Source organism: Miscanthus floridulus, chromosome 10, assembly GCF_019320115.1.
Source record: "Miscanthus floridulus cultivar M001 chromosome 10, ASM1932011v1, whole genome shotgun sequence".
Classification (NCBI taxonomy): domain Eukaryota; kingdom Viridiplantae; phylum Streptophyta; class Magnoliopsida; order Poales; family Poaceae; genus Miscanthus; species Miscanthus floridulus.
The window spans coordinates 60,417,407-60,444,352 of NC_089589.1; the positions used below are offsets into that span (position 1 = coordinate 60,417,407).

At 46.1% G+C, this 26,946-nt stretch overlaps 1 protein-coding gene across 2 annotated transcripts; it reads right to left on the reverse strand.

Moving 5' to 3' along the window:
• Positions 1-1,810: 1,810 nt before the first annotated feature.
• LOC136486639 (disease resistance protein Pik-2-like) lies at positions 1,811-25,067 on the reverse strand. Of its 2 annotated transcripts, none has more exons than XM_066483584.1 (7): positions 24,931-25,067; positions 24,605-24,752; positions 24,359-24,517; positions 17,279-17,388; positions 16,161-17,174; positions 15,222-15,752; positions 1,811-4,227 (listed from the first exon to the last, which is right to left on the reverse strand). In XM_066483584.1, exons 5-7 carry the CDS (start codon positions 17,079-17,081, stop codon positions 2,233-2,235), a joined length of 3,447 nt encoding a protein of 1,148 aa, XP_066339681.1. In that variant the 5' UTR covers positions 17,082-17,174; positions 17,279-17,388; positions 24,359-24,517; positions 24,605-24,752; positions 24,931-25,067; the 3' UTR covers positions 1,811-2,232. The 2 variants fall into 2 exon arrangements, with proteins under 2 accessions (XP_066339681.1, XP_066339682.1); XM_066483585.1 differs by having other exon boundaries at positions 17,279-17,391.
• Between the last annotated feature and the right edge of the window lie 1,879 nt (positions 25,068-26,946).

Below are 26,946 nucleotides of genomic sequence, written 5' to 3' on the forward strand. Positions count from 1 at the left end.
AAACGGCCCTAAAAAAAGATGTATCTGTTTTCTAAGCTAGCGAAAACACAAGAATAGAGGTTGTCTATATTTATAGAGATTATAAAAAAACTGTTGGAGGACAATTTTTTCACTATGTTCCTATCAGTATGAAAGGATACGATGAGCCTCTCCAGGTTGCTCTTATGATCCATATGGATTATTCCATCGCCATCCGATGTGCCCTGTGGTCCCGTTATTTCATCATATGATTTTTTTAATATAAATCAGTGTTTATTGTGTGTCACACTACTATCAATTTTTTAAATGTATATTATGTCAATAAATAATTGTCTATCTAGATATCATTAAATAAAAATTGCAAGACTATCATCCTATCAGCCATTGGAGAGGGCACGATGCGATGCGACAGTCAGGTAACGAACCAGTTGATTTTCATGGCCAACAATGGTCATGTCGGCTTATGGTAAAGCCGACAAGGCCTGTCAGCAGTTAGAGAGCCGACTAGCGTGTCAGCAACTGGGTTGCCGACGTGCTTGTTAGGACCTTTTTTTTTTGCTGTGAATGAATATTTTTGGACAGGTTTTTAGTTGTATCAGTCTCGCTCACTAGATCTATATTTTCTTTCTATTTTTATAAAGTGTCATTCGTTCCTGCAGCGTGTGAAGTCTGATGGAGCGCTGCCTCTTTTCGGATGCCATAAATAAACTAACAACCTACGATACAATATATAAGAAATCAAAATCTAACATGTAGGACCTGTTTGGTACAGCTCAGCTCCATAAGTGAAGCTATTTTTTTTTTTTGAAAAACAGCTTTACAAGCAGTTTTTTTAGTGAAGCTAAACTATTTTGGAAAAAAAATATTTGGCAAAATAGCTTCACCAACGGCTAGAGCTAGGATAAACTACTATTTTCAGCTTCATCTCAACTCATATCTTTGTGAGAGAAGGAGAAAAACAACTTCACCCATAAAAATATTTTAGAAATAAGTGTTTGATAAAAAAAAAGCTCATAAAGCTGTTGTGAGCTGTGCCAAATAGGTCCATAATAGTCTTAATCATGCAGTACAACCACACCTCATATATCACCCTCCAATCCTCCATCAACAATCTAATAACGCTACGCTCACACTCAATCATCACAGGGCATAGCCAAGCTGACCCAATCTTCAAAAGGCTTTGGAAAACCTCTTGCCAAAGTAAATACAAAGTGTTCTTTTGGTTAGTAACGAAGGACAAGTACAAGAGGAAGGATTGTTGGTAGTGTACTCGCAGGACTCTGCTCGCTCTGTTGGTTTGCCATTTCTGAATTAGCAATATGGATAGGACCTGCTACAAATCAAGTCTTCTAAAATACCCAAAGGAGCAAGAAAATTTGTTCAACCGCACATACGTATAGCAAGATCGAATTGAACTTACTGTACATATACAGCATAAATCACAGGTGCAACACCGAATTCGTACTAGCATGATTGTAGTAGGCAAAACTGTTTTACAAATAACCTGATTCTTACTAGAACACTTGAAGCCGATCGAAGGGTGCTGAGGTTCTGAGATGGATGCCTCCATTATTTTTATTTTTATTTTTGAAATACTGGTTTTGTGCTGCAAAGAATACGAAGAAGCAACCGCGTAAACAAAGACAAACTGCGCTGACTTGACCCAAGCCTAAGATGCCCAATGACAATCTGATTATATTGCCACACGCTTTTGTGACGCATGGCATGTAGTACGTACCATGAACCTTCCATTGCTATGGACACATATCTGAGATGCCCCCAGTGAACACATTAAAAAAAAACTGACGTGTACTGACTCAGACATTTTCACTTGCTATGTAATAGGTGGCATCTTATATTTTATTTTATTATATTAAGAAGAAAGAGGACTTGAACCTGAGTGGTCTAGGCATACATCCACACCCTTAACCGTCACAACTGTATTGTCAGGCCAGTTTCGACATGATTCCTCTGTTTGTCAGACAACATTCCTTCTATACATCCTAGTTGCCAGAAAACTTAGTTTCAGTAGATGGCCATTTGGGATAGGTGGTTTTATTTAAAGTTTTATAAGAACTCTGGGAATCTTTTAAAAATATAAATGTATCTGCTCATTTACATAGGTTGCCAACACATCCAGATCATCTGTTCTATTACAAACAGCAAGCATAGAAACACAAGCAGCATTTTGAGTACTCCATAATACATGACAGGAAAAGGAGGTAGATCTTTCTGTATTCGTGGGCATGATGGTTATATTGCCAGACGGGAAGGAGATGTAGGGGTGAAGGGAAATGAACATGTCTCGTCGTTTCCTGCAATTGATGCCTGGGCCGATGGATTGACTTCCCTCGTCGTCAAAGCAGGTTTGCTTGGATGCCCTTCAAAGTGGTTCTTCAAATCCCTCTTCTGTTCATCATTAAGGGAGCCAAAAACCTGAACTTCCTTCAGTTTTTTAAGATGATTTAGCGATCCAAACTGCAGCAGCGATCCAGTACTACAGCAGCCAGCCTTCAGTACCTCAAGATTTTCCATGGCTTCTTTTCCAATGCTTAAATGTAACATGGATCTGCTAGCAATCTCCAGGACCTGTATCTTTTTGTAACAGCGGTCCTCCACCCCATCGGTCATGACACAGAAGTTGAGCATACCTAGAGGAACTGCTTCCTCTTGAGGGGACGAGTCTCCTCTGTAGTTTGTTCCCTGCAGTTGGGTCACTGCCCTTTCAGCTTGAGGCTCACTGGCTGGTGACTCAACTGCAGGTGCATCTTGAGGTGTGCTCACACGAAGGCGTAGAATACATAGTTCCTGTAGATTCCCAAGGACTCCTATGTCATCTTCCGATAATACATCCACCTCTAAATTTAACTTTCTGAGATTACAAAGGTCTCTGATCCACATAGGCAATTTTGCTAAAGGCCCATACAGCTTAAGGCTCTGAAGTTTCTTTGGTGGCCTTGAAGTTTCTCCAGTGATATCAGTGGGCATGCAATCCATACAACCTTGATCACCCTTGTCAAGCCACACAGACAAGGATTGTAAATGAGAGTGGTCTGAGACTGTAGAACATAACGCCTTACTGTTATTCTTGTTCACTCCAGCCACTCCAAGCTTGCGTAATTGAGTAAGATTCTTGAGCTCTTCTAGAATGACTTTCCCTTTGGCAGCACTGATATTGACAACTCCAAGTGTGTGCAACAGAGTCAGTTTTCCCACCCCTGATGCCATCTGAACACCAACCAGTTGAAAAAATTTGTGATTCTCTAGTGGGGTGGTAGTGCCTGCACGGATATATTGAAGCTTCTTTAGCTTGGTGATGGATGCTGGCAATGCGACTATAGAGGTGTATCTGACATCAAGTATTTGGAGCTGCCTTAGCTTACTCACTGAACCTGGCAGATTCCTGATCATACTGCATCCTCTGAGTGAAAGGAACTTGAGGCGACGCAGAAGCTTAAGCATATTATGTAGGTCTTTATCGGTGACACCTGATGCATTCTCCAGATCAAGCACCCGAAGCACTTTCATACTTTCAGAAATGAAGAATGGTGACCAATCACCAAACACTGTGAGGGAACGTAGACGAGACAAGTCGATGCTCTCAAACACAATCCTGTCTCGCTCCCAGCTTTTCTCTATGACAAGGTGCCGTCCTGTACGCCCAGTGGTCTGGCGGCAACATCCCTTCAGTGCAAAGACCTCAAGTGCAAAGGTAACATTCTCTTCTTTTGGTCTTGAGATGATATACTCATGGAAAAAAGCACTGACTTGGCACCAAACTAGTCTCAAGTTTGTGACAATTGCCCGCTCTGGTGGTTGGATCATGCTCAGCTCAGTGATCTTTGCGAAGAGCTCCTCTCCATTCTCATCTGCGCTATCACTGTCCTTGTCCTTCGAGTAACCCTCTGCAACCCACCTCATCACCAAACGTCGCCGCCGAATGATCTCTGACTTGGGGAAGATCGACAGATAAAAGATACAAGGCTTCAAGAAATCTGGGCAAGAACGAAAGTATGAATGTATCCAGCGAAACATATCCTGTAAACAAGCAAACTCATGCCTTGTCTCCATGTTATTTATAAATTGGCCATTCAAAATTTTGGCTCTTTCTATCCAGTTGAATATAGGGACCAAATAGTCAGCGATAGAAACTATTATTTTTGGAAGTCCACCACACTTTGAAATAAGTTCCTGGAGCACCAAGTCATTTTCAATACCATCTGAAAGCGAATATGGACTCCCTGCTACCTACGGGTCAAAAATAGCAATAACATTAGAGTCAGATGTTACTTCAAAATTGAAAAATGTGAAGTGTTCAACATGGAATACTAGTGTTACATGAATAAAAGGGGACATGATACACTTCAACATAATATTGGCAAATTACTTATACCCTTGTTCTGTGGATGTAGCAGTGCTAGCAAGACATTAATAGGAGCGGACATGCCACAACCGCGAGGTCAGATAGATTTTTGTTTGCCATGAATATGGTAAGCTGCCATGGGGGCCAGCCCTAGAGGAGGGGATAATGTAATACCCTGGCCCATTAGTGTTTCGCTTTCTGCCAATGTGGCATATGTGTTGTAGTATGGTGAAATTAGTCACATCTTGTTAGTTTAGATAGGTTGGGGCAGCTTATAATATTTTGTACCAAAAATAGTACCTCCTGGTTCACCCATTTAATGAAGAGAGGACAAAGATGCATACAAGATACTTTATGTTAGGACAGCAAACGGCAAAATATTTACATCAACAAAAGCTCCCTCGTATCCTTCTTAAATTGGACATTCACAAGGCTTTTCATTTTGTTTCTGGGATGTTCCTCTTAGAGGTAAAGCAACATCAGGGTTTTAGGCCTATTTAGCTGATCTGTGCTCTTCTATGAACATCTTCCACCAGATTTTTTGCTTAATAGGCTGCCAGAAGAGGATTTATTTAGCACCAAAGCGGACTCCAGAAAGGAGACCCACTTTCCCCAATGCTGCTTACTATTGTCATGGATGTCCTGAATGCTATTATTGAAAGGGCCAGTGAAGATGTCCTCCAGCAGCCACTGGCTCATTGCCAACTCTGGCATAGGGTATCCGTCACACGCCTGATGGCACCTCCCCAGCCGCGGCCCAGAAGTGGGGCGCGCCCGTGCCCAGCGCCGACGGCAACAGCGGCGGCGGTTCGGTGCCTCCTTCCCTTGGAAGGAATTAGGAAAATAGAAATAGAAATAAATTAGGAGATTGGAGTTCGATTTGTTTAGGAACGGAGAATCCAATCTATAAGGATATCTCCCGTAGTTACTTGAGACACAAGTCCATTAGGGACTATAAATATAGAGGTATTGTACTCATTGGAAATCAAGAAAGAATAGCCCTAGGCTTATCTCCCCTCTCTCTCTCTTGCCGCCACCACCTCCTCTTCCCCCTACGCCTCCCCCTCCTCCCGCATAGCCGACGCCAGCACCCTCCCCTGCCCTAGCCGCCATCCCCAAGTCCCCCAGCCCAAGTGACGTATTACACCTGGTATCCGGAGACCAAACGATCCATGGCTTCCACCATCGTCATCGTACAACAGCTACTCCAGGACTTCGCCGACAATCTCCGCAAGAACTTCGATGAGATGCACCAGCAACTCGTCAACCTCAACACCCACGTGCACGACATCGAGCAAGCACGCATCCAGGGTGCAGCCATCACCAGCGTCCAAGCCAGATTGGATCGCGAAGCCGCCATTGATGATCTCGCTACGGAAACAAAGAACGTCATGATCGCCGCTGGCAGATCCTACCTCAAGAGCAAGATGGAGGAACCCCACTCCTCCAACACCCCGCAGATCATTGGCGAGGTAGCAGACACCTTGCTTCCAGTACCGGAGACACAGTCGTGGACGGGCTCTTCCTCACAGGGACGGCGCCCAACCAGCCCTTCGACAACCCCGGCGATCCCGGCTACCCAGCGCCCTGTTCTGCAAGCTGACTGGCCACCAGTGCAGCGAGCGCCCACCCCGCCACCACAAGAACCGATCTCGGCACCGGCACCCCCTCCAACACCACGCCAGCCAACCATCGTGGCTCGGTTGACGACAACAACATTCGACGGCTCCACAGACCCACTACCGTGGATCTCCAGGATGCAGCTACTCTTCAGATTGCATCGCATACCAGCAGATGAGCAGGTTCGGTATGCCGCTTTTCATCTAACTGATGCAGCGCAAGTCTGGTATATCCCGCATGGCAAAGGAGGCGCCAACAACTGAGTGAGCAGCCTTCATGCGGAGCCTCATCCGCGACTTCAGCCCGCCCACAGGCCATGGAGCACTGGATGACCTCGCTCCTCCTCGACACAACGACGACTTGAACGACTACATCAACGCCTTCACCGCGTACACAGTAAGCGTCGGCATCACCAGCGATCTGCATCAAGTCCACCTCTTCATCGACGGTCTCCAACACAGACTTCGGGAGGCGGTCAGTCAACATCAACCGCAAGAGATGGAAGCGGCCATCCTCCTCGCCCGCACCCTGGAAGACCTAGCGGCGACTCCACTAGTCGCTCCGCCAGCCAGCGTCGAGCCTGCCACCGCCCAGGAACAAGGCCCGCATACTCCAGCAGCTCGAGTAGATGAGGAGTATACCCAGCTTCCTCCCACAGCGACGCTGACAACCCGCACATCACCAGCAAGGGCACTCATCCCACAGTTCGGCTTCAACTCAGCAGCCGCAATGTACGCCTGCCAGATGAAGCTCACCCCACCTCAAGCAGCAGCCACGGCGGACCACCTAACAGCGCCCTCCCCGTCATCCGGCTACAACTCCAGTGAGGCCCCATGCTCCATCGACATCACCGACACTCTCGTTCAGCTCCGGGGAGCCAACCTTACACTTCAGACAGCAGCTCCAGCTTGGACGATCCGCGGAGGCGTTATTTACTACAACAACCGCCTCTACATACCGGCTACCTCTCCGCTATTGCAGGACATGGAGTAACTAGGAACGACAGCCCCCCACCTCCTAGCAATCGGCCTCCACACAGCGGCACCCACCCCGACAACGCAAGCGTTTCCCTCAAGCATTTTGTAGCTAGAAGATTGGCCGCAGCGCATTCTACCTTCGGCAACGGTCGTCTTCTTCGACAGCAACGGCCAACAGTTCCTCTCCATCGAGGGTGTCTACATCAATAGATAGCACACAGACGGCCATCCCCTCATCTCCCCAGCAAATGACAACACTGGTGACCTCTTGTTCGGCACCCAGCAACACTTCACCACAACACCACCAACCATGGTGGCGACAACATTCTGCAGACACATCAGAGGATTCGTCGACACAGGTCAGGTACACTCGTTCCCACGACCTCCAAGGGTCATGAGAACGCTACACTTCACAGGAATACTCCCAGGTGCTACCTTGGCTTCAGCATACCACGCACGTGGATCTAGGGAGGCCTCGACGACATACGACTACTCTGTCTTTGGCTACTTCGGCCACGCGCGTGGATCTAGGGAGGCCTCGACGACATACGACTACTCTGTCTTTGGCTACTTCGGTTCCTGCCACTACTGCTTCATCTTCTCCCCCAACGACATCGACATTGGGCAGGCCCATGACGTCCTTGGGCACCTCCTCATTCAGATCGAGGAGATACCTTGGGAAACCAGACGACCAACCGACGGCATCGACAATTGGAGAATGTTTCAGCACAAGGACGCGCTGATCGGAGAGGGAGGGGGCGATGTCACACGCCTGATGGCACCTCCTCGGCCCATGGCCAATGGGCCAGCCGTGGCCCAGGAGGAGGGCGCGCCCGTGCCCAGCGCCAACGGCAACAGCAGTGGCGGTTCGGTGCCTCCTTCCCTTGGAAGGAATTAGGAAAATAGAAATAGAAATAAATTAGGAGATTGGAGTTCGGTTTGTTTAGGAAAGGAGAATCCAATCTATAAGGATATCTCCCGTAGTTACTTGAGACACAAGTCTATTAGGGACTACAAATATAGGGGTATTGTACTCATTGGAAATCAAGAAAGAATAGCCCTAGGCTTATCTCCCCTCTCTCTCTCTCTCTTGCCGCTACCACCTCCTCTTCCCCCTACGCCGCCCCCTCCTCCCCCATAGCCGACGCCAGCACCCTCCCCTGCCCTAGCCGCCATCCCCAAGGCCCCCAGCCCAAGTGACGTATTACAGTATCCTTTTATGCAGATGATGTAATCATGTTCTTGAGGCCCTATGGTCTGACCTTTATCGGTTGGATTATGGCAATGGCAGCGTGTGCATGTCGTTTTCTTCTTGAAGAGTTGCTTTGTTGCCATGAGGAGAGATTCTTGGTGTTGTTATTGTTAGATATATATGGTGTATAGCATATTTTCCTCTTTGTGTAAGGGCTTAGATGCATATATGCCCAACTCATGTACATGTTTGGGTAGTTGCCCCCAGGAATGGAGTGAGCTTCATTCCTTCAAACTTGGTACCAGAGACTAGGATCTAGGGCTTACCTCGCTCTCTCGCGCACTCTTCCCGTTGCGCTTGCCTGGAGCTCCGCCGCCCGTCGGCTCTCTCCCTCGCGTGCTCTTCCCGTTGCACGCTCTGTAGCTGGGCGTGGCCCCGCCGTCGCGCGCTCTCCGCGGCCGGGCGTGGTCCCGCCATCGCGCGCCCTCTGCGGCTGGCGCGGCCCCGCCGTCGCGCGTCACTTCCCGTTGCATGCTCCGTAGCTGGGCATGGCCCCGCCGTCGCGCGCTCTCCGCGGCCAGGCGCGGTCCCGCCATCGCGCGCCCTTTGCGGCCGGCGCGGCCCCGCCGTCGCGCGTCCTCCGTGGCCCCGTCACTGGGCGCCCCGCCGCCGCGCGCCCTTCCTCCGCTGCTCTGCTGGGCGCGGCTCTGCTCTGTGGCCGTCCGTTCGAGTGCTCTGTTTTTTCTCTGTTCCCGCGCGTGCCCTTGCTCCGCTCTTCCCACACGCGCGCTCGATTCTGCGTGCTCATCTCCCGCGCCGCTCGCGCCCCTCTCGCATCCTTTGCTGCTTGCTCAGTTTTAGATTAGGTAAAAAAAAAGGAAGAAGAGTCAGATCCGGCTTTGCTGCTGCTGTTTTTCTGCTTTTCTGGAGAAAGAAAGATGGCATCTCCTCCTGTTCCTCCCTCTGGAGGCGCTCAAATCTCGCGTTGTCCAGTGATTTTCGATGGCACCAATTATCATGACTGGGTTCCACATATGCGGTGGCATATGCGTGGTCTCCGACTCTGGGAGTTTCTTAGTGGTGAGCTACCTTGTCCAGCATTGCCTGATCGTCCAGTGCAGCCGGTGATTCCTCCAGAAATATCTGAAGAGGAACAAAAGAAGTTGCGCGAAGCTTATGATGATGATATGGCCTCTTACATGTCTCATTTTCGGGCTTATCGGACTTGGTTGGATGAAGATGCTCGTGCTGGGGTTGTTCTTGTTGCTAGTATGGAAAAGCATCTGGCAGGAGAGGTTATTCGGCTTGATCATGCTGCTCAGATGTGGGCTATTCTTCGTCAGCGCTATGAGCCCTCTGGTCAGTCCACTTATATTGCCGCCCTACGTCAAGAACAACTGTTGCAGCAGGGTGACAGTTCAGTTGAGGATTTCTTTCGATAGCTATCTGCAATATGGCGTGAGCTTGACACTCTTAGTCCTCAGTTGTCCCCGGACACTTGTGACTCTTGCAGGAAGCAACAGAGCCACCTCGAGCTTCGTCGCACCTATGACTTCCTGACTCGTCTGCGTGCTGAGTTTGAGCCCCTTCGTGCTCAATTACTTGCTCGTGAGCCGTGCGTGTCTTTGATGGAGGCTCTTGCTGCTGTTCGTAATGAGGAGACTCGCCTTCGTTCTGCTGGTCTACTTCAGTCGACGTCCTCCTCAGTTCTGGAATTCTTGGTTCTCCTCCCAAAGTGCCTGCTTCAATAGCCTCTGGCGGCTCGGGGACTCGCAACTCAGGTGGCCTTCATTGTAAGCACTGTGGCAGAGATGGACATGATGAGGATCATTGTCACAAGAAGAAGAGGCAGGCTCAGTCGCAGTCTCGCCGAGGTGGGCGTACCTCACATGCTCAGTCTCAGCATCCTGATGCACAGCAGGAGATACTCATGTTACTTCATCGTCTTGCTGTTCCTCCACCTACTGGAGCTTCTGGTTCTGTCACTACTGGAGCTGCTGGTTCTGTCACTCCTGCCCCAGTACTCTCTGCTGCTACTTCTCAGTCTTTTATTGAGAGACCACCATCCACTTCAGGTATCTTGCCATGGATTCTTGATTCTGGTGCTTCTTTTCATATGACACCTGATAGTACCTCTCTTTCTTCTATTTGCTCTCCTTCCATTCCTCTCACTGTTCAAACTGCTGATGGCTCATCTCTTTCGGTTGTTGGTCGTGGCACTCTTTCTTCTTCTTCATTTCATGTTCCTACTGTTTCTTATGTTCCTGATTTGACCATGCAACTTATTTCTGCTGGCCAGCTCACTGATCATGGTTGTCGTGTTATTTTTTATTCTGACTCTTGCCGTGTTCAGGATCTCAGCACGGGTCTCCTAGTTGGTACTGGCCCTCGCCGCCGTGATTCTCCGCATCTCTGGGAACTCAATTGGCTTCGTCTTCCTTCTGCTGCCTCTGCCGGTCTTGTGAGCTCTGCTTCTCCTGCATCGGCTTCTTCCTCTTTTGCTCAGTGGCATCATCGCCTGGGACATCTATGTGGTTCCCGCTTATCCGCTCTTGTCCGTCGTGGTGTTCTTGGAAATGTCTCTGGTGATGTTTCTTTAGATCAATGTCAGGGCTGTAAGCTTGGCAAACAGATCCAGCTTCCATATCCCTCTAGTGGGTTTGTGTCACAGCGTCCTTTTGATCTTGTTCATTCAGATGTATGGGGTCCTGCACCTTTTGTTTCAAAAGGGGGTTATCAATATTATGTCATATTTATCGATAATTTCTCTCGCTTCACATGGGTGTATTTCATGAAACATCGTAATGAGGTGTTATCCATATATAAAACTTTTGCTCGGATGATTCGCACTCATTTTGATGCTCCTATTCGTGTTTTTCGGGCTGACTCTGCCGGGGAATATCTTTCGGGTGCTCTTCGCCAATTTCTTTCTGAGCAAGGGACTCTCTCACAATTTTCTTGTCCTGGTGCGCACGCTCAGAATGGTGTTGCTGAGCGTAAACATCGTCACCTTCTTGAAACTGCTCGTGCTCTTATGATTGCTTCCTCGGTCCACCTCATTCCTGGGCTGAAGCAATCTCCACTGCCACCTATTTAACCAACATTCAACCCTCATCTGCTCTTAAAGGTGGCATCCCATATGAGCGCCTTTTTGGACATCCACCTGATTACTCTAGTCTTCGCCTTTTTGGATGTCTATGCTATGTTCTTCTTGCTCCTCGTGAACGCACTAAACTCACCCATCAATCTGTTGAGTGTGTTTTCTTAGGCTATAGTGCTGAGCACAAGGGCTATCGTTGTTGGGACCCGACTGCTCGTCGTATGCGGATCTCTCGGGACGTTACTTTTGATGAGTCTTGTTCCTTCTATCCTCGGCCCTCCTCTGATGTTTCTCCTCAGGCCGTTGTTGAGCCTCTGTCCTTCTTGACTTTTCCTGATACACCTATCTCCACTGTGCTTCTTCCTCCGTCACCATCTCCACCTCCTAAACCATCTTCACCTCCTCCACCTTCTCCTTCGCTGCCCTCTGAGTCGTCTTCACATGCTCCTCGATCCATTTATGATTCCAAACCTCCCGTGATTCACACCTACAGTCGTCGGCTCCTGGATTCCTCGCCTCCTGTTGAGTTGCCTTTTGATGCCTCCTCTCCTGCTAAGCCATCTTCGGTTGACGATTCTTTATCTCAGCCCTCCTCTCATTATAATCTTCGCGATCGTAGCTCGCTGAAGCCTCTTGATAGGTATGGTTTTGCTGGCACTGTCTTTTCTGAGCCGGCCACATACCATGATGCCATTTGTCATCCTGAATGGCAACTAGCCATGGCTGAGGAGATTGCTGCTCTTGAGCGCACTGGCACTTGGGATCTTGTCCCTCTTCCTTCTCATGCTCGTCCCATCACGTGCAAGTGGGTTTATAAGATCAAGACTCGCTCTGATGGCTCTCTCGAGCATTATAAGGCTCGTCTTGTTGCTCGTGGTTTTCAGCAAGAGTATGGTCGTGATTATGATGAGAAATTTGCTCCTGTGGCTCACATGACCACTGTTCGCACTCTCCTTGCTGTGGCCTCTGTTCGTGCTTGGTCCATTTCTCAACTTGATGTCAAAAATGCCTTCCTTAATGGTGAACTCCGTGAGGAGGTCTACATGCGACCACCTCCTGGGTATCTTGTTCCTGATGGCATGGTTTGTCGTCTTCGTCGCTCTCTTTATGGTCTGAAACAAGCTCCTCGTGCTTGGTTTCAGCGCTTTGCCTCTGTGATCATTGCTGCTGGTTTTTCCCCAAGCAATCATGACCCTGCCTTGTTTATTCACACATCCCCTCGTGGTCGCACTCTTCTTCTTTATGTTGATGATATGATTATCACTGGTGATGATTCTGAGTATATTGCCTTTGTCAAGGCACGCCTCAGCGAGCAGTTTCTTATGTCTGATCTTGGTCCTCTTCGTTATTTCCTTGGGATTGAGGTCTCTTCCACCTCTGATGGCATTTACTTATCCCAAGAAAAATACATTCAGGATCTTCTTGCTTGCTCTTGCCTCACTGATCATCGCACTGTTGAGACTCTCATCGAGCTTAATCTTCAGCTCTGTGCTACTGATGGTAAACCTCTCACCGATCCCACTCGGTATCATCATATTGTTGGGAGTCTTGTCTATCTAGCTGTGACCCGTCCTGATATCTCATATGTTGTGCACATTCTTAGTCAATTTGTTTCTTCTCCCACTCATGTCCATTATAGCCATCTTCTTCGTGTCTTGCGTTATCTTCGTGGGACCATTACTCGTCGTCTGTTCTTCCCGCGTTCTAGCTCTTTTCAACTCCAAGCCTACTCTGATGCTACTTGGGCTAGTGACTCTGATCGTCACTCTCTTTCTGCCTATTGTATTTTTCTTGGTGGCTCTCTCATTGCTTGGAAGACAAAGAAGCAGACCGCGGTCTCTCGTTCTAGTGCAGAGGCCGAGTTGCGAGCTATAGCTCTTGTGACAGCAAAGGTTACTTGGCTTCGATGGTTACTTGAGGATTTCGGTGTTTCAGTTTCTATGCCCACTCCTCTTCTGTCTGACAGTACCAGTGCTATCAATATAGCTCGTGATCCTGTGAAGCATGAGCTCACCAAGCATATTGGAGTTGATGCATATTACACTCGGGCTCAGGTGCAGGATGATGTCATTGCTCTTCGCTATGTGCCCTCTGAGCTCCAGGTGGCTGATTTCTTCACCAAGGCGCAAACGCGAGTTCAACATCGTTTCTTTCTCTCCAAACTCAGTGTTTGTGATTCACCCTGAGTTTGAGGGGGGGTGTTAGATATATATGGTGTATAGCATATTTTCCTCTTTGTGTAAGGGCTTAGATGCATATATGCCCAACTCATGTACATGTTTGGGTAGTTGCCCCCAGGAATGGAGTGAGCTTCATTCCTTCAAACTGTTACGGCCGCCCCGAGATGAGCCAAGCTGGCCAAGCGAGGCCCAACTCTGGGCCCTGGCCAGCTGTGGCCTCACCCTGGGCGCAGGCAGGGGCACACAAGGCCAGGGGGGGTGCAGCCTCCACAGCCTAGCCATGGCCTCACCATGGGCGCGGGCAGGGGCACATGCGGCCAAGGGGGGGCACGGCCTCCACAGCCCCACTGGGCCCCTCCCACATGGAAGAATCCGGTATAGATGGAAATTAGAAATAGATTTGGATAAGATTAAGAATAAATAGAAATAAAGTTTGTTTAGGAAATAAGAATGGTTTGTTAGGAAAGGAGAGTCCAAATCTATAAGGACTCCTCCCTGGGGACTATAAATATAGGGGTCATGTAACCGTTTGGATCTTAAGCAAAATTGAGCAATTGTTCTCCCCTCTATCTCTCTCTCCCTCTCCTGCGCTTGCCCCCTCCCTCTCCCTGCGCCAACCCCCCTCCCTGCCCTAGCCGCCGCCTTCCTCCTCCCCCTGCGTGTACACCACCAGCCGTACCCCCCCCCCCCCCTTAGCGACGTCTATCACACCAGGTATCCAGAGGCCAGGCATCCATGGGCAAAACACAACACCATGTCAACGGAGATGAAGGCGTGGCTGGAGACCCTCGCAGCCGACCTCACCAAGTGCATGGACAAGGTGCAGGAGCACCTCGTCAATGTTGACGCTCGTCTGAGCAACATGGAGCAAAGAGGCTCCAAGGAGGATGTCGACACTGCAGCTGCGGCCTAAGCGAAGCTGGAACACGAGGCCGCCACCAAGTAGCTCGAGGTGGAGACCAAGCAAGCCATGGAGATGGCCTGGTGCACCTTCCTCAAGGAGAAGATAGGACCCACGTCGTCGAGCATCCCCGAGATCGTGGACCAGGTGAGGAACAATCTATTCATCATCCCGACTGAGACGGAAGTTCCACCTAAGGCGCCTATGCCTCCGCCATACCCACACCCGACATCAGCACTGGGATCCTTTCTGGTCCTCCAACCATGCGTCGTTCCCCAAGTATGATGGCAAGGAGGATCCACTGCCATGGCTTAACCGCTGCAATGTTTTTTGTTTGATCCAGCATGTGGACTTGTAACATAATAATGTAATGAACAATATCCTAGATGTACTCTAGATATTAGGGATACTTATGTAATTTAACAATTTGTATGGATGTGATTTGCTTGAAATACTGTATGCATTGCGCAGGATAGCCAATGTGTCTTGGGAATATCACAGAGGTACAAAGGATCAGGATTTCCATTTGGAAAATCTGGTTTGTTTCACTTTATTTGTGGAATAACAGAAGACAACTGAAACATGGGTCAACCTAAAGCAGTGGCATCATGGGAAAGATGACCTAGGTGACAGTGCCAAACTTTAGGACACAACATGTAAGAAACAAAGGCAGAGACTCTGGATAGCGCAACAATGGAGGGAAAATGTATAGCTCTTTCAAAGGAAAGCCAAGTAAGTCAAACTTAATAGAGCAAAACTACAATTAAACAAGGGTGCACTCATGTGATTTCTTAATCTAATGCAGTAAAGAGCAAAACTGTGATCATGCACCTATGGTGATATTAAGTTTGTATGATGCAGTACAGTAAAATAACTATAGTAGTCAACATTGTCTTTGTGTAAACGCACCTCCTTTTTGAAGAGATCAACAGCTGCCCTAATTTCTAGACCTTTGATATTAAACACAAGATCTTCTCTGTCTGCACAGTGTAACGCAATTCTTTCTTCGTTTGTAATAACAATAATGGCACTTCCAGAAGTTCTAAATGCCAAAGCATCTTGTATCAAGTCCCATTCTTCTGTGGACTGTAGATTATCAATAACGAGAAGGCACCAGTTATCTTTTAGAAGGCCATGACACTCTCTGACAGGGTCTTCATTTGGTTCGGGAGAACGCGAATGGAATTGTGTAAGTAAGCTATTACAAAAGTCCGCTAAATTGAATGGATGGTGTATATCTACCCAGATACACTTTTTATATGCATTATTAGAGACCTCTTCTTTATGATTTTGCTTGTTGTAGTACAAATTTCTCACAAGAGCAGATTTCCCAACACCAGCTATCCCCCACACCGACATCACTTGCAAAGCATTCACACGTGCTTTAGCTAGATACTCAAGAAGTTGTTTGATTTCTGACATACGTCCAACAGGAGTATCCTGGAAGCAAGAAACAGTTACAGGGTGTTGGCAAATAAAATTTAAGAATTAGACAATTGCAGAATTGGGAAATATTTGGTATGGGTCCTATTTTTCCTAACCTGTATTTTACAAAAAAAAAAAGAAACAGAACATGAATCATACATTAGATATTGCAGGTAAAAAAATTTAACTGGAGTCATAGGGAATTTATTATTTTAATGGATTTACACTAGTTATTTACAAAATTAGTTTTGCAATTAAAATGATCAGTAGATATATAAAATAACATTAGCCAAATTTTCATCTGTAGTTTCACATCAAATTTGCTGACATACGATTGGAAAGTAAGTGCATAATGGCCTGCTGACATGAAATCGAAAGAGGAAAGTTTTTGCAGAAGTGGCTGGTGATAATGTCCCCTCATACCTCCTGGAAAAAAACCCAAAATGACCGATCGGCTGAGAACCACTGGAAGCATGGAATTCCTGTGCAGAAGCGGGCGACCGCAAAATACTGTGTTGACACAATAATGCGACTCCCCATGTTACTGTCTGGAAGGTACTTTTTGATGGTGTCCCACTCTTCCTTGGTGGGCATGTCTTCCAAGACAATGAGGTATCTTTGATCCAGTAAGCTCCTGATGAACTGACTTGGTTGGAAAGGATGCAATAACTTTACCCAAGCACGGCATTTGAAATTTCTGCAGATTTCTGGGTGGTCGTAGGCATTCCTGATGATGGATGCATTCCCAAGATCACCTGCTGACACACATACGGAGATCACCTGAAGCTTGCTGTCCTCCTTGGTGATCAGCTTGATGAATGTTTCCAATTCTTGTTGCCTCCAGGCAGTGGACCTTGCTGTGTCGAGCACGTCAGATGCACCAGCAATGGTCAACTGTCTTGTCTCCAAGACAGGCTTGGCACCAGGGTCACTATTAAGTTTGTAGCGCTCATTTCTCTGGCTCACATCATGGACTCTCGCCTTCAACTGCTCTATGATGCTGACCGCCACATCCAGGGGCAGCGGCCGCCGCATGAATGGCGGGATCAAGCGGTGCCACCAGTCTGACTTTGTGTCCATGTGAATGACAAACTCGATGCAGTCTTCTACATCATAGGCAAGGTCACGGACCTGAGTCACCCATGTGCTCACAACATTGTTCCTGACTTGCTCTTTGGTGGTGATCCTGAGAAAGGACTGCATCATCTGGAACTCTCCAGCAATGAATACCAGGTCACGCTGCGTGCTCTGCCGCAGCTTAGACTCCTCATCAATGGCCGACTGGGCCTTGGTCAGGGTCCCCTCCACCAGTGACTTGGCTACCCCAAGCACTAGGTCTGCCATTGCTCTCGTCCCTGTATCACCTTGTATGTTTGTTGTGTAGTAGCAGCTACCAATTGGTGATGATAATGTCGGACTTGTGCATCCTTTGGGTAACTAGAAATGGCACCATTAAAGGCATGGTCAGCTATGGACGTAGTTGAACAAGATTACCATTGCTTGTGACATGAGTTGGGTCAAACAAATTAAATTAGCTGTACCTCACAAGTTCTACATCACCAATTGAACCACCAACTCAACCAAGAGTGTAAATGCTGGTACCCTTTGGTCAAGGGATCTTCACCAACCCCGATACCCTAATCAGGTAGACCTGCTTCAAAAGGAAAATTAAGTTAATTAAGTGTTGTCATATGGGGGCAAAACTGTTGCTTTAGAACAATACAGTTAGTACAACCCAGGAAGCTTCAGTATAACAAACAGTATGTTTCTAAAATCAAAACATGACCTGCAGTAGTTCATTGCATACCACAGTGCTTACTGCATAAACAAAATAAAAACACATATTGTGCTAATTTAGAAGTTACACGATACAACTGATGTTGGCCAGCTATGAATGAGATGGCCAAGACCAGATCTAGGATTACTGAATGTGTTGACTTTCAATTAGCACCCTATGCTCAACAGAACTTTTCTTTTAATTAAATGGTACTCAATTAACTAATAAAAAAGTGAATTATTGTGTGATTGATAGATGATTAGTCATAGGGAAGGATATCTGTTGATTGGTCCTGATTCTATAAAACAAACCCTAGTCTTGCCTATATATGCATGTACAATGTGTAACACCCCAGGTGTTTGGCTTCCACATTTGCACTTGCATTTTATAAACATGAGCATCATTCATCCATTCATGAGCTTAGATTGTTTGGAACATGCTTTTGAAACATTGCAACATATGTTTATATTCCATGTGTGTTTGTTTTATGAAATGGATAGTGTACAACACTCAAGTGCAACATGTGCAACTCACTCTTGAAACATGTCACATACTTTAGTGAAACATGGTTAGTTAGTACTATGCAACAAACTCAGGAAACATATGAAACATGGCTTTGAAACAAAAGTAGCAATTCACTTATTTTTCCTTGTTTCAATGTATGTGATGCTTGATTTTGGTGTGATCAATGTGTGGTGTGGTTAATTATCACCTAAAACACCTTAACTACACTTAGGGTACATAGTGGAGCACTGTTCATGTTAACTAAATTGACTAATTATGCCCCTAAGTGAGGTTTGACCACATTGGGAACCCTAGAACCAATTTGTTTGACCTTTTAAAAAGTGTTACTTGGAAGCTTTGCATGGTTGAGCAACGTAAAGCAAAGTTGTAGCAAATTATATGTGGAATAAACTTTGTTTAGAGGTAAGTCATGAAAATGTGTGGAACAGCCCCAAACATGGCCCACAAGTCAGATTTGGGTGCTGATTCAGCACTTAGAATTTTTCTAAGTCAAAATCGAATTCCAGTTTCACCGGCTCAACTTTGGCATGATTTTACTCTGCATTGGTTGAGAATTAGACTATGATCCTTTAATAGAAATTGTAGCTGGTATATAGGGCATCAATTGTTGTTAAGATTGTTTGCACTGATAAGCTACGGATTAGGAGAATTAGCGTCGTCATTATGCGCTGTCAGGCCGGTACCGAGCTCTGATGGCCGAACTGAATCGGCAGCTACAGTGACCGACCGGGTCAGGGCTTCAGCGCCGCGTGGAGGCCACGCGTCGCCGTCGGCGCGCTCGGTCAGGCCACGTCGGGCCGCAGCTCGCCCACTCAAGCGCCGCACTCGCCCGTGACCGTCCGCGCTCGCATTTCCCTTCTCTGCCTCCTCTTTCGTCTCTCCCGCGGCAGCGCAGCAACACAGCGCAGCGCAGCTCGCCGCCGTCGCCATTGCCGGCGCTAGCTCGCGTCTCGTCGTTCCTCCGCCACCGCAATAGCTCCATCGTACTCTCACCACACCACCGCGTCCGCATTTCTAGCTTTGAGCGCACGGTAAGCCACCGTGCGCGCGCGGACCTCGCCGGTCTTCCGCCGCCGCGTTCCGTCACCGTGGCCGCATCGTCTCCGACCACCTACGGTCACGATAGTCGGTGCTATCGATTCGCCGTAGACCGTAGATGCTCAGCGTAACCCTTGATGGCGCTATCGTGGTCAGCTCTGGCGTCGCGCCGCACTGCCGTGCTGCCATTACCGCCGCCATCATGTTTAGCTCCGGCCATAGGTCAAATTGGGTGGCTCTATGAGTGCGCAATGTTGTGGGGATGCTCGTAGTACCGGTGGGGTCGCCGAAAAAGCTCGTCGTCGGCGAACTCCGGCCGAGCCGCGTCGAGCAGCGAGCTCCTCTGTTTTTCGTTTCACTGGCATGCGGGCCCGGCTGACCGATGGACCCCAGTTGTCAGTGACTCAGTCAGAAAGGATAGTTCATTTATTTCCTGATTTACATGCAACTTTGGAAAATCATAAGTGCAGTTATAGAGGTCCAATTTTGGTGAACCAAATTTTGTTGTGTTCCTTATGAAGTTTAGTATTTAGGAAAAATATAACATGAACACTTGTAGTAAAGTTTCTGGAAGAATTAAATTACAACTTAAAATGTGTTTTTAAATGAATGCAAACTTGTTTAACTCATATCTAGAGTTCCAGTGCTCCAAAAAATATGAAATTTGTATGGTGAGCTGTTCTTGATAAGTAGAAGCTCTGGTAAAAATTTGAGAGTCAGTGCATGAATGGTTTTTGAGTTATTAATTTCCCTTTTATAATTAGGTGATCCTTGTGTGAATTTTAATAATTAATCTATGAATCCAATGCTCATGAAATTTATTGGAGGTTGTCCTGGTACCTTCAGGATGCTAAGAAAAATATTGCTTCTGTTGTTTGACACTTTTCACTAGGGTTTCCTATTTATGCTATTTTAAGCCCTGCAGGCTTGTCATTTTTGTGTAGGGTGTTATATTTATTCAAATGATGTGAAATTTATAAAGTACTCTATTGGGGACATGTATAAGCTGCTGTAATTTTTGTGGAATTTTCTGTACAGTTTGGATATGTGTTTATTATTTAACCTAATTATCTAAATAAATTAATAAAGACATGAAAATAATTTATTTAGAAATGATCACTATGTTTTATAGTGTTCATTTGATGTATGTTAACTGTTGGTAACATTGGTAGTGCTCATAGTGTTATTCTTGTATGTAATGAAATATTATTTTTACTGTAATTCACTTATAGTGACTTTCTAAACAGATTTTAGAGTTAAGCAAATTAACTGGTGAATTTGATGTTTGCTTTGAATCTTGTCAATAACAAAGTTGTAGGGAACTTGTTTATCTAGCTTGTGTTAAAATTTCAGAGCATTTAGCCTAGTAGTTTGAGAGTTATATCAGTTGGAAGATAGCACTCCCAACTGCCTGCTCTCTGGAATCCACAGATAGTTTTGTAAGATCAGTCTGTTTGACCTAGTTTGAGTTTGAATAAGATTTTGGTGATTAAACGAAAGTTGTAGACAAATTTATAAGTTTTCATATTGTCTTATTGCATGTCTTTTGGATTAGTACAACTCCAGTTATGAGTAAAACTAGTTGTTGCTGTTTGCAGCCTTGACTCTGTGATTCCAGTGAATAACTTGTTTGCTTGCTATGAGTTGATGTGATAATTTAGATGCTATGCTAATTAAGATAACTTATTAGTTGCAGGTGCTAGACCTCTTACTGAAGATGAATAACTTTATCTTAGGTTGTTAGAGCTTGGTGAGTGTGTAGTTCTTGTTTTCTAAAAGAGTTATGCACCTACTCAGTAAAATAGATGTTAATCTTGTGTCATCGTGTCTTTCATACGTCCATCTATACATGGCTGTACATTTCATCATCGCCTTCCATCTCTTGTGCATGCATGATTCTTATACTATGCATATGTATGCAATAGGTGTTCCGAAGAGAGTCACGCTTCTGGAATTCGAGCAAGGACTTCCGGAGGAACAGCAGCAAGCTCAGGAGCAGGAGGTGCAGGCCCCTGAAGAAGGAGCCAACGAAGAAGTTCTTGAGTGTCCCGATCACCAACCTTCATCTTTTCTGAAAGGCAAGCCCCGAAGCATTCTAAGCCTCCTACGTTTTTATAAATATCACTTGAGTTCTTTATGTTTGATGCATTAGGTTATAAAAGTTGATTGAAACCACTTGATGCATAGAACTACCTTGTCCAGAAATATACCTTGAACCCTATGTAGGTCCAGGATCAACTGTATGCTTAGCAATGCTTAGACTGGTAGAAGTCGGATGATTTCCTGTCACCTGCGAGATATAGGTGGATACCAAAGCACGGTTGGCTATATTTGCTATCGTGGAAATAACCATGTGTTAATAATAAATAGAGACCGGGCGGGATGTCGATAGAGAAGCAACAAGACATGGAGGTCTTGGGTGTGGATCTATCCCCGTCTGTGTCGTTTAAGGACCGATTCGCTGTACGTCCTCATGTCATGTTGAACGCATGCCTATCACTTAGTTGGCCGGATAACTCGTTTCGACCGCGAAGCCGAGTAGCTCAACTCAGGCCAGAAGTCCGGGAAGTGAAAGTGCGCATCTAGAGGTAGTAAGGATGTGCTTGGGGACATTGGTGTGAGTCCAAGGGGTCAGGTGTTTAAAAGTTCTGCACTTCATGGCAGAGTGTCGCCCTTGAGAATGCGGCGCTGCTTGGAACCGCGATTCCTGAGTTGTACCAAATGTGACCTAAGGCATACCATGGCTGATAGACCTGGGTTTGTGTTAGGAATACCCCTCCAGCTGGATAGGAATCGATTCGAATCGCCGTCTCTCCCGGATAGTGAAAACTTGACTGAGCAGCGGCAACGTAGATTCACTAAATTAAAGATATGGTTAAATGATGATGATGATGATGATGATGATGATGATGAGCCATGAAATACCGGATATGATTATTATTGTTTGCAACTTAATCAAGTGATTGATTAGTACAGGTGCTAATATAGATGGTAGGTAATGGCTAAAAGTCACTGCTAGTACAGGTGAATAATGCTAATGGTTACTCAAGCTTTTATGCAAAAAGGTTGTCCAGCAAGATCCACTGATAAAGCTTTGCATACTCCTTGGTGTCATTTATTTTTGGTTTATGACAGGTAAGTCTAGCTGAGTACATTCTCGTACTTAGGGTTTATTCCCCCTTGTTGCAGATGACGTGATCTATAACGGCTACTGCAAGTATTGTCTCCACCCTGCGGGGGATGAAGACTAGATCATGGAGCATGATCGTCTATGCTATCTTATCATGTTGCTTTTGCTGGATATGACTATGGAACTGGCCTATATTTGAACTAAGTGTGTGTGATGGTCTCAAACTACTTTGCTTCTGTTATTTATGAACTCGTGTTGTAATAACTATGGGAACTCCGATGTATGAGGTACTTATGAACTACTTATGAAATGGATGTAACATGTGGCTTGTTATGTTGAATCACTACGATCTGGGTTGTATGCAAGTTGGTTTGAAATCCTTCGTGGTTTCAGTTAACTACCGGGTTTATATGGGTTCAAGTATGACGGTTTGATCACTCCGGTGATTGTTTTCGTACTTGTGCTCTTATAAATTGGTTGGTTCTGTTACACCCTGCACCTCTCTAATCAATCGATTATTGCCATGTGAAAATCCTGCTTACCCCGGGCTATTAAAAGTTCAAAACAGGAATAAAAATCAGTCTCTAAATTTCTCACACACAGATGCACTTTTCCCATGTATAATTTCCATAAATGACTCTGAAGGCACGAGTTCATTTATTTATAATTTGCAAAAACAAAAGATAAATTATCTTTGGAAATTGGGCTAACTTGATTGCAGACATATGCGTAGCTCGAGATTGAGAAGTCATTGATTTAGCAAGCTGTTTAGCTTGATGAATGATGATTTAACAAGATGGAGCCAAAGTTCATGCCCTGAATAATTGCTGCATGATGAAAGCGAAGAAACCGTCGGTGGCGTTCTGGGGTTTAGGATGAACACCGTCGTGTTCACTGCCTCACCCCAGAACACCACCGGCATTTTCTTCACCTCGATCATGCAGTGCGCCATGCCGACTATGGTCGGATTCCGTGAGTCCACCACTTTGTTCTGTTGCGGTGAATACGGAGCCGAGAAGGTGGTCAAGTACGGCTGCGAATCATCCAGGCGCACTGATGTGGACTCGAATTGGTGGGTTCAGAGAGATTAAAGACCGTTATACCCGGAATGTATTGGGAATATACCCCAAAGGTCATGGGATTTATGTATTCCAGTGTTGTCTGTTCATGTTCTCTATAAGTACGGACTTTGTAATCGCTAATGACATAGAGTGATACAGTAATTTGTTCCCCTCGATCTTTGGGCATGTTTGGGACCACTTCAAATCGGATCTGCGGTTGCCCCACCGCGAGAATCGTGAAAATCCCGCCAAACACCGCACCAGTATCAATCATTCTTTCCACCGCCGGAGACACAGCTACCACGAGATTGAACTAGCCCTTGCGTTTTCTGTACCGGGGGTGGAGGCCGCAGTACCGACACAGCACCGCGCGGTGGCCACGCTGCGGTCCCAAACACGACCTTTGTCTCATTCCATTTTGATTCATACCTTCATCACTGTTTTGGGGTCAAAGAGCCAACGGACCTTCGAGTTCCTCCGAAGTCCGAAGGTCTCTTGTTATCCCTACACTGACTATGAAAAATGACACGCTAAGGGCGCGTTTGGTTTGTTACCAAACCTCGCTGCAACGTGCCGCACTCTCCGCGCCGTAGATGAGGCAAGTGTTTGGTTCCCTCCAGCAATTGCGGCGTGCCATAGACGTGCCGCACTCCTGCAGTTCATTTTCGCGCCATGTTCTGCCAAATGTGCGCGGCCAAATTTGGCACCGTAGTTTCGGCGTGGCTGCAGTTGAGGTGCGGCATCCCTCGGCAAGAACCAAACGCGCTCTAAGTGCAATATTTTGGTTGGATTTGATTCTTAACTGAGGAGAAAGCAGTTAATCCATACACAAGGTGACAAGGGTGCAGACATCTCAGTGAAGGAGCAGCAGTGACAGAGGTATCCTAGCAGTCGCATGGGTCAACGACGCAAGGAGAGGGGGGGTGCTAATGCTTCTGCTCCTACAGCAGCATCCTAGCAAAGTGCTGGAGCACCACTGCACCAGAGACCGGCCGGGACGGCAGGCAGAAGCAAACGGATGCGCGAGAAACCAAACAAAACGAAGCACTGGGTAATTACGTCGAGCAGTTACCATGCATCTACTGCTTACCTGATGGCACGCGATTGGCCGCTGCCAGCAGCAAGATCCACGGCCCCCAATGGAGTCTTGGAGAAGAGGAACACCTAGAGACCATCAGTAGCCATTGCGGCGAGCTTGAGCTTGAGAGTGCCTGCCGGCGACGCGCGTGGCAGCAACCGCAGCCACAATCTGCAAATGCAGCAACAATTGGGGTTCACTTCAGGGTTGGGGTGGGGGCATTTAAGTATTTAACCCCTTGCTAAAATTGAAGCTTACCAGGAGCAAAGGAATCAAACCACTCTAAAAAATGCTCGGCGACGAAGGCTTCACAAGACTAGCTACAATCTGAATTGCTCTAATTCTAAACAGCAACTCGAATAGGCAACTCCACTAGTAGTCCAGCAAAAAGATCTCCAAGTGCAGTCTGCGTAGGCTAAATCGGCTTTGTTAGTAACAGACGGATTAGTTTGTTTTGCAAGAATTGGGAGAAACATCAAAGAAGACAAAGTCCAAGGAGATATATGAATCATAATCCAGATCGGTGAGAATCTCAATCCGAAATCAGTCGTAAAGGAAGCAGGACGCCGGAAACAGAGACGGACCTTGAGCTCGGACATGGCGTGGGAGACGATGTCAGCGTCGTTGGCAATGGTGTGTCTCCAGTCAAGTCTCCACCTAATGGTAGGCACCGGGATGAAATGACGAGTGAGAGCGCGTTAAGTGGGTGGAGGGAGATGACTTGACTCACCAAGTCAATACTCAAAAGTTGTGTATGAACGAGTTGACTTGACTTAAGGATGCAAAAACGTGTAATGGTGAAACGGTGGTGAAATTTCCTGATGCTTCCTGTAATATGAAACATAAATAATTGAGAATTGAATTTATTTTTAGTAGAAATAAAATCGTTGAAAACAAATAACAAAGTTTAGAGCATCTTCAGCAATACTACTCAAACCGGACTATCTACTGGTATGTTTTGGTATTTCCGTCGCAAAGTATGTACAGCACGCATGTACACAATGGTTGAATGAAAATTTCTATAAGTTAATTCATATGTCATATAAGAATATACAATTGATTTTTTTCCAACGGTATAATAGGATACGACAACCTATCCAATCGCAACCGCTTATAATATTTATTCATGAACACCATTAATATTTAGGTATGACACAATATATTACTGAACACATACCTCCTTGGTTCTTATTATTAAGAAACATAAATTGTAAATATAAATTAAATGAGAATATGTATAATGTTTCTTGCACAGTCTCTATAAACAAATGTCAGCATGCACATGTTCGTTCTTTAGATCAATTTTAAATTCATATGCCTTCTTCACAAAAATGTATGAAGCAAAATCTAAACCATCAAACACTATCTAAGGCCCTGTTTGATTCATTATCCGCTAATAATTAACTGGCTAATAATGCAACTTAATATGGCATCAAAGATAGAGGTCTTGAGTTTATCCTAGTTAGTCCAATTAAATAAAAATAATTATTACTCACTCATATTCCACATCTGAGGCCCAAGGGAGAATCATGCTTGGGCTGCATCTAATAGACCTGGTTGGGCTAAAACTAGGCATCTAATTATGCTTGATTGAAAAGCCCTAGTATAGTTTTGGTAATTGAGTGACAACCTAGGTAAACTAATATGTGTTTGATATGAGATACACAGGTAATTAGTCTTGTACACTAGTATCAGCAACACTTAAAGGCATGGTGGGGAGGTGGCACTTAAAGGCATGGTGGAGAGGTGGCTTGGTTAAGTTGCAAGTGCTCAACTAGTGCTTTGAAGGAGTTAATTACATATGGTCATGACATGGTGTCATGCGGCTGGTAGAGAAGATCAAGAGACATGGCTTGGCAACGAATGACCGGGTTGCTAGTGTGAAGGTCAAGTCAAAGGCTCGGGTGCGATGTATCGCATGATGGTTAAGCTAGAGCAAGGACTTAGCGCTGATGGACCTGGTGCAACGATGAAGAGCACGTGAAGTTGCTGGATGGACCAATAAGGCCATGTGATGACATGAAGTGGATCATATCATCTACGAGGTGTCAAGCCATGGAAGACTAGTGTTGATAACAAGTGTCTTGATGGAGGTTGGATTCTTGTGTGGCATCACAGATGGAGAACATGAAACGAAATGCGCAAGGCAAAGGTATATTTGTAGGGCATTTCATTTCACCGGTTGAAAGTCGAGTAGAGAAGTGCTTGACTGGGTTTAGAGCCATACTAGCAAGCGGGTTTTTCTTGTGAGCTAAATAACGGTTATCTAGTGCCACTAGGTGAGGTCTAACTCACTCTACACTTAGATCAAGTGGCGTAGTGAGAAGCAAGTGAAAATCCTTTGAAAAATGTTTGTGAAAGGCTAACTCACGTGCACAAATTGGTGGAACACTTGAGGAGTTAGCACATTTGAAAAAGGGTTTGAAACAAGACTTCGTGTGTTGTCTGTTGCAGAACCGGACGTGTCTAGTGCACCACCGAGCGTGACACTGGATGCGTCGACTGTGAGAGCCGAGGAGTTTCAGAAGCACGCACCCCAGTGTCCGGTGTGACCTGGTTGAGCGCGGGAATTTCAAAATCACTCACTGGACATGTACGTT

What these genes read in the sequence shown, in the direction of transcription:
- LOC136486639 (XM_066483584.1), bottom strand. Translation starts at nt 17,081, where the DNA reads ATGGCAGACCTAGTGCTTGGGGTAGCCAAGTCACTGGTGGAGGGGACC. An exon ending in TTTGGGTTTTTTTCCAGGAG is followed by an intron (nt 15,753 to 16,160) that starts GTATGAGGGGAC and finishes TCTTGCTTCCAG; the next exon opens with GATACTCCTGTTGGACGTAT. An exon ending in TTGATCTCTTCAAAAAGGAG is followed by an intron (nt 4,228 to 15,221) that starts GTGCGTTTACAC and finishes TTTGACCCGTAG; the next exon opens with GTAGCAGGGAGTCCATATTC.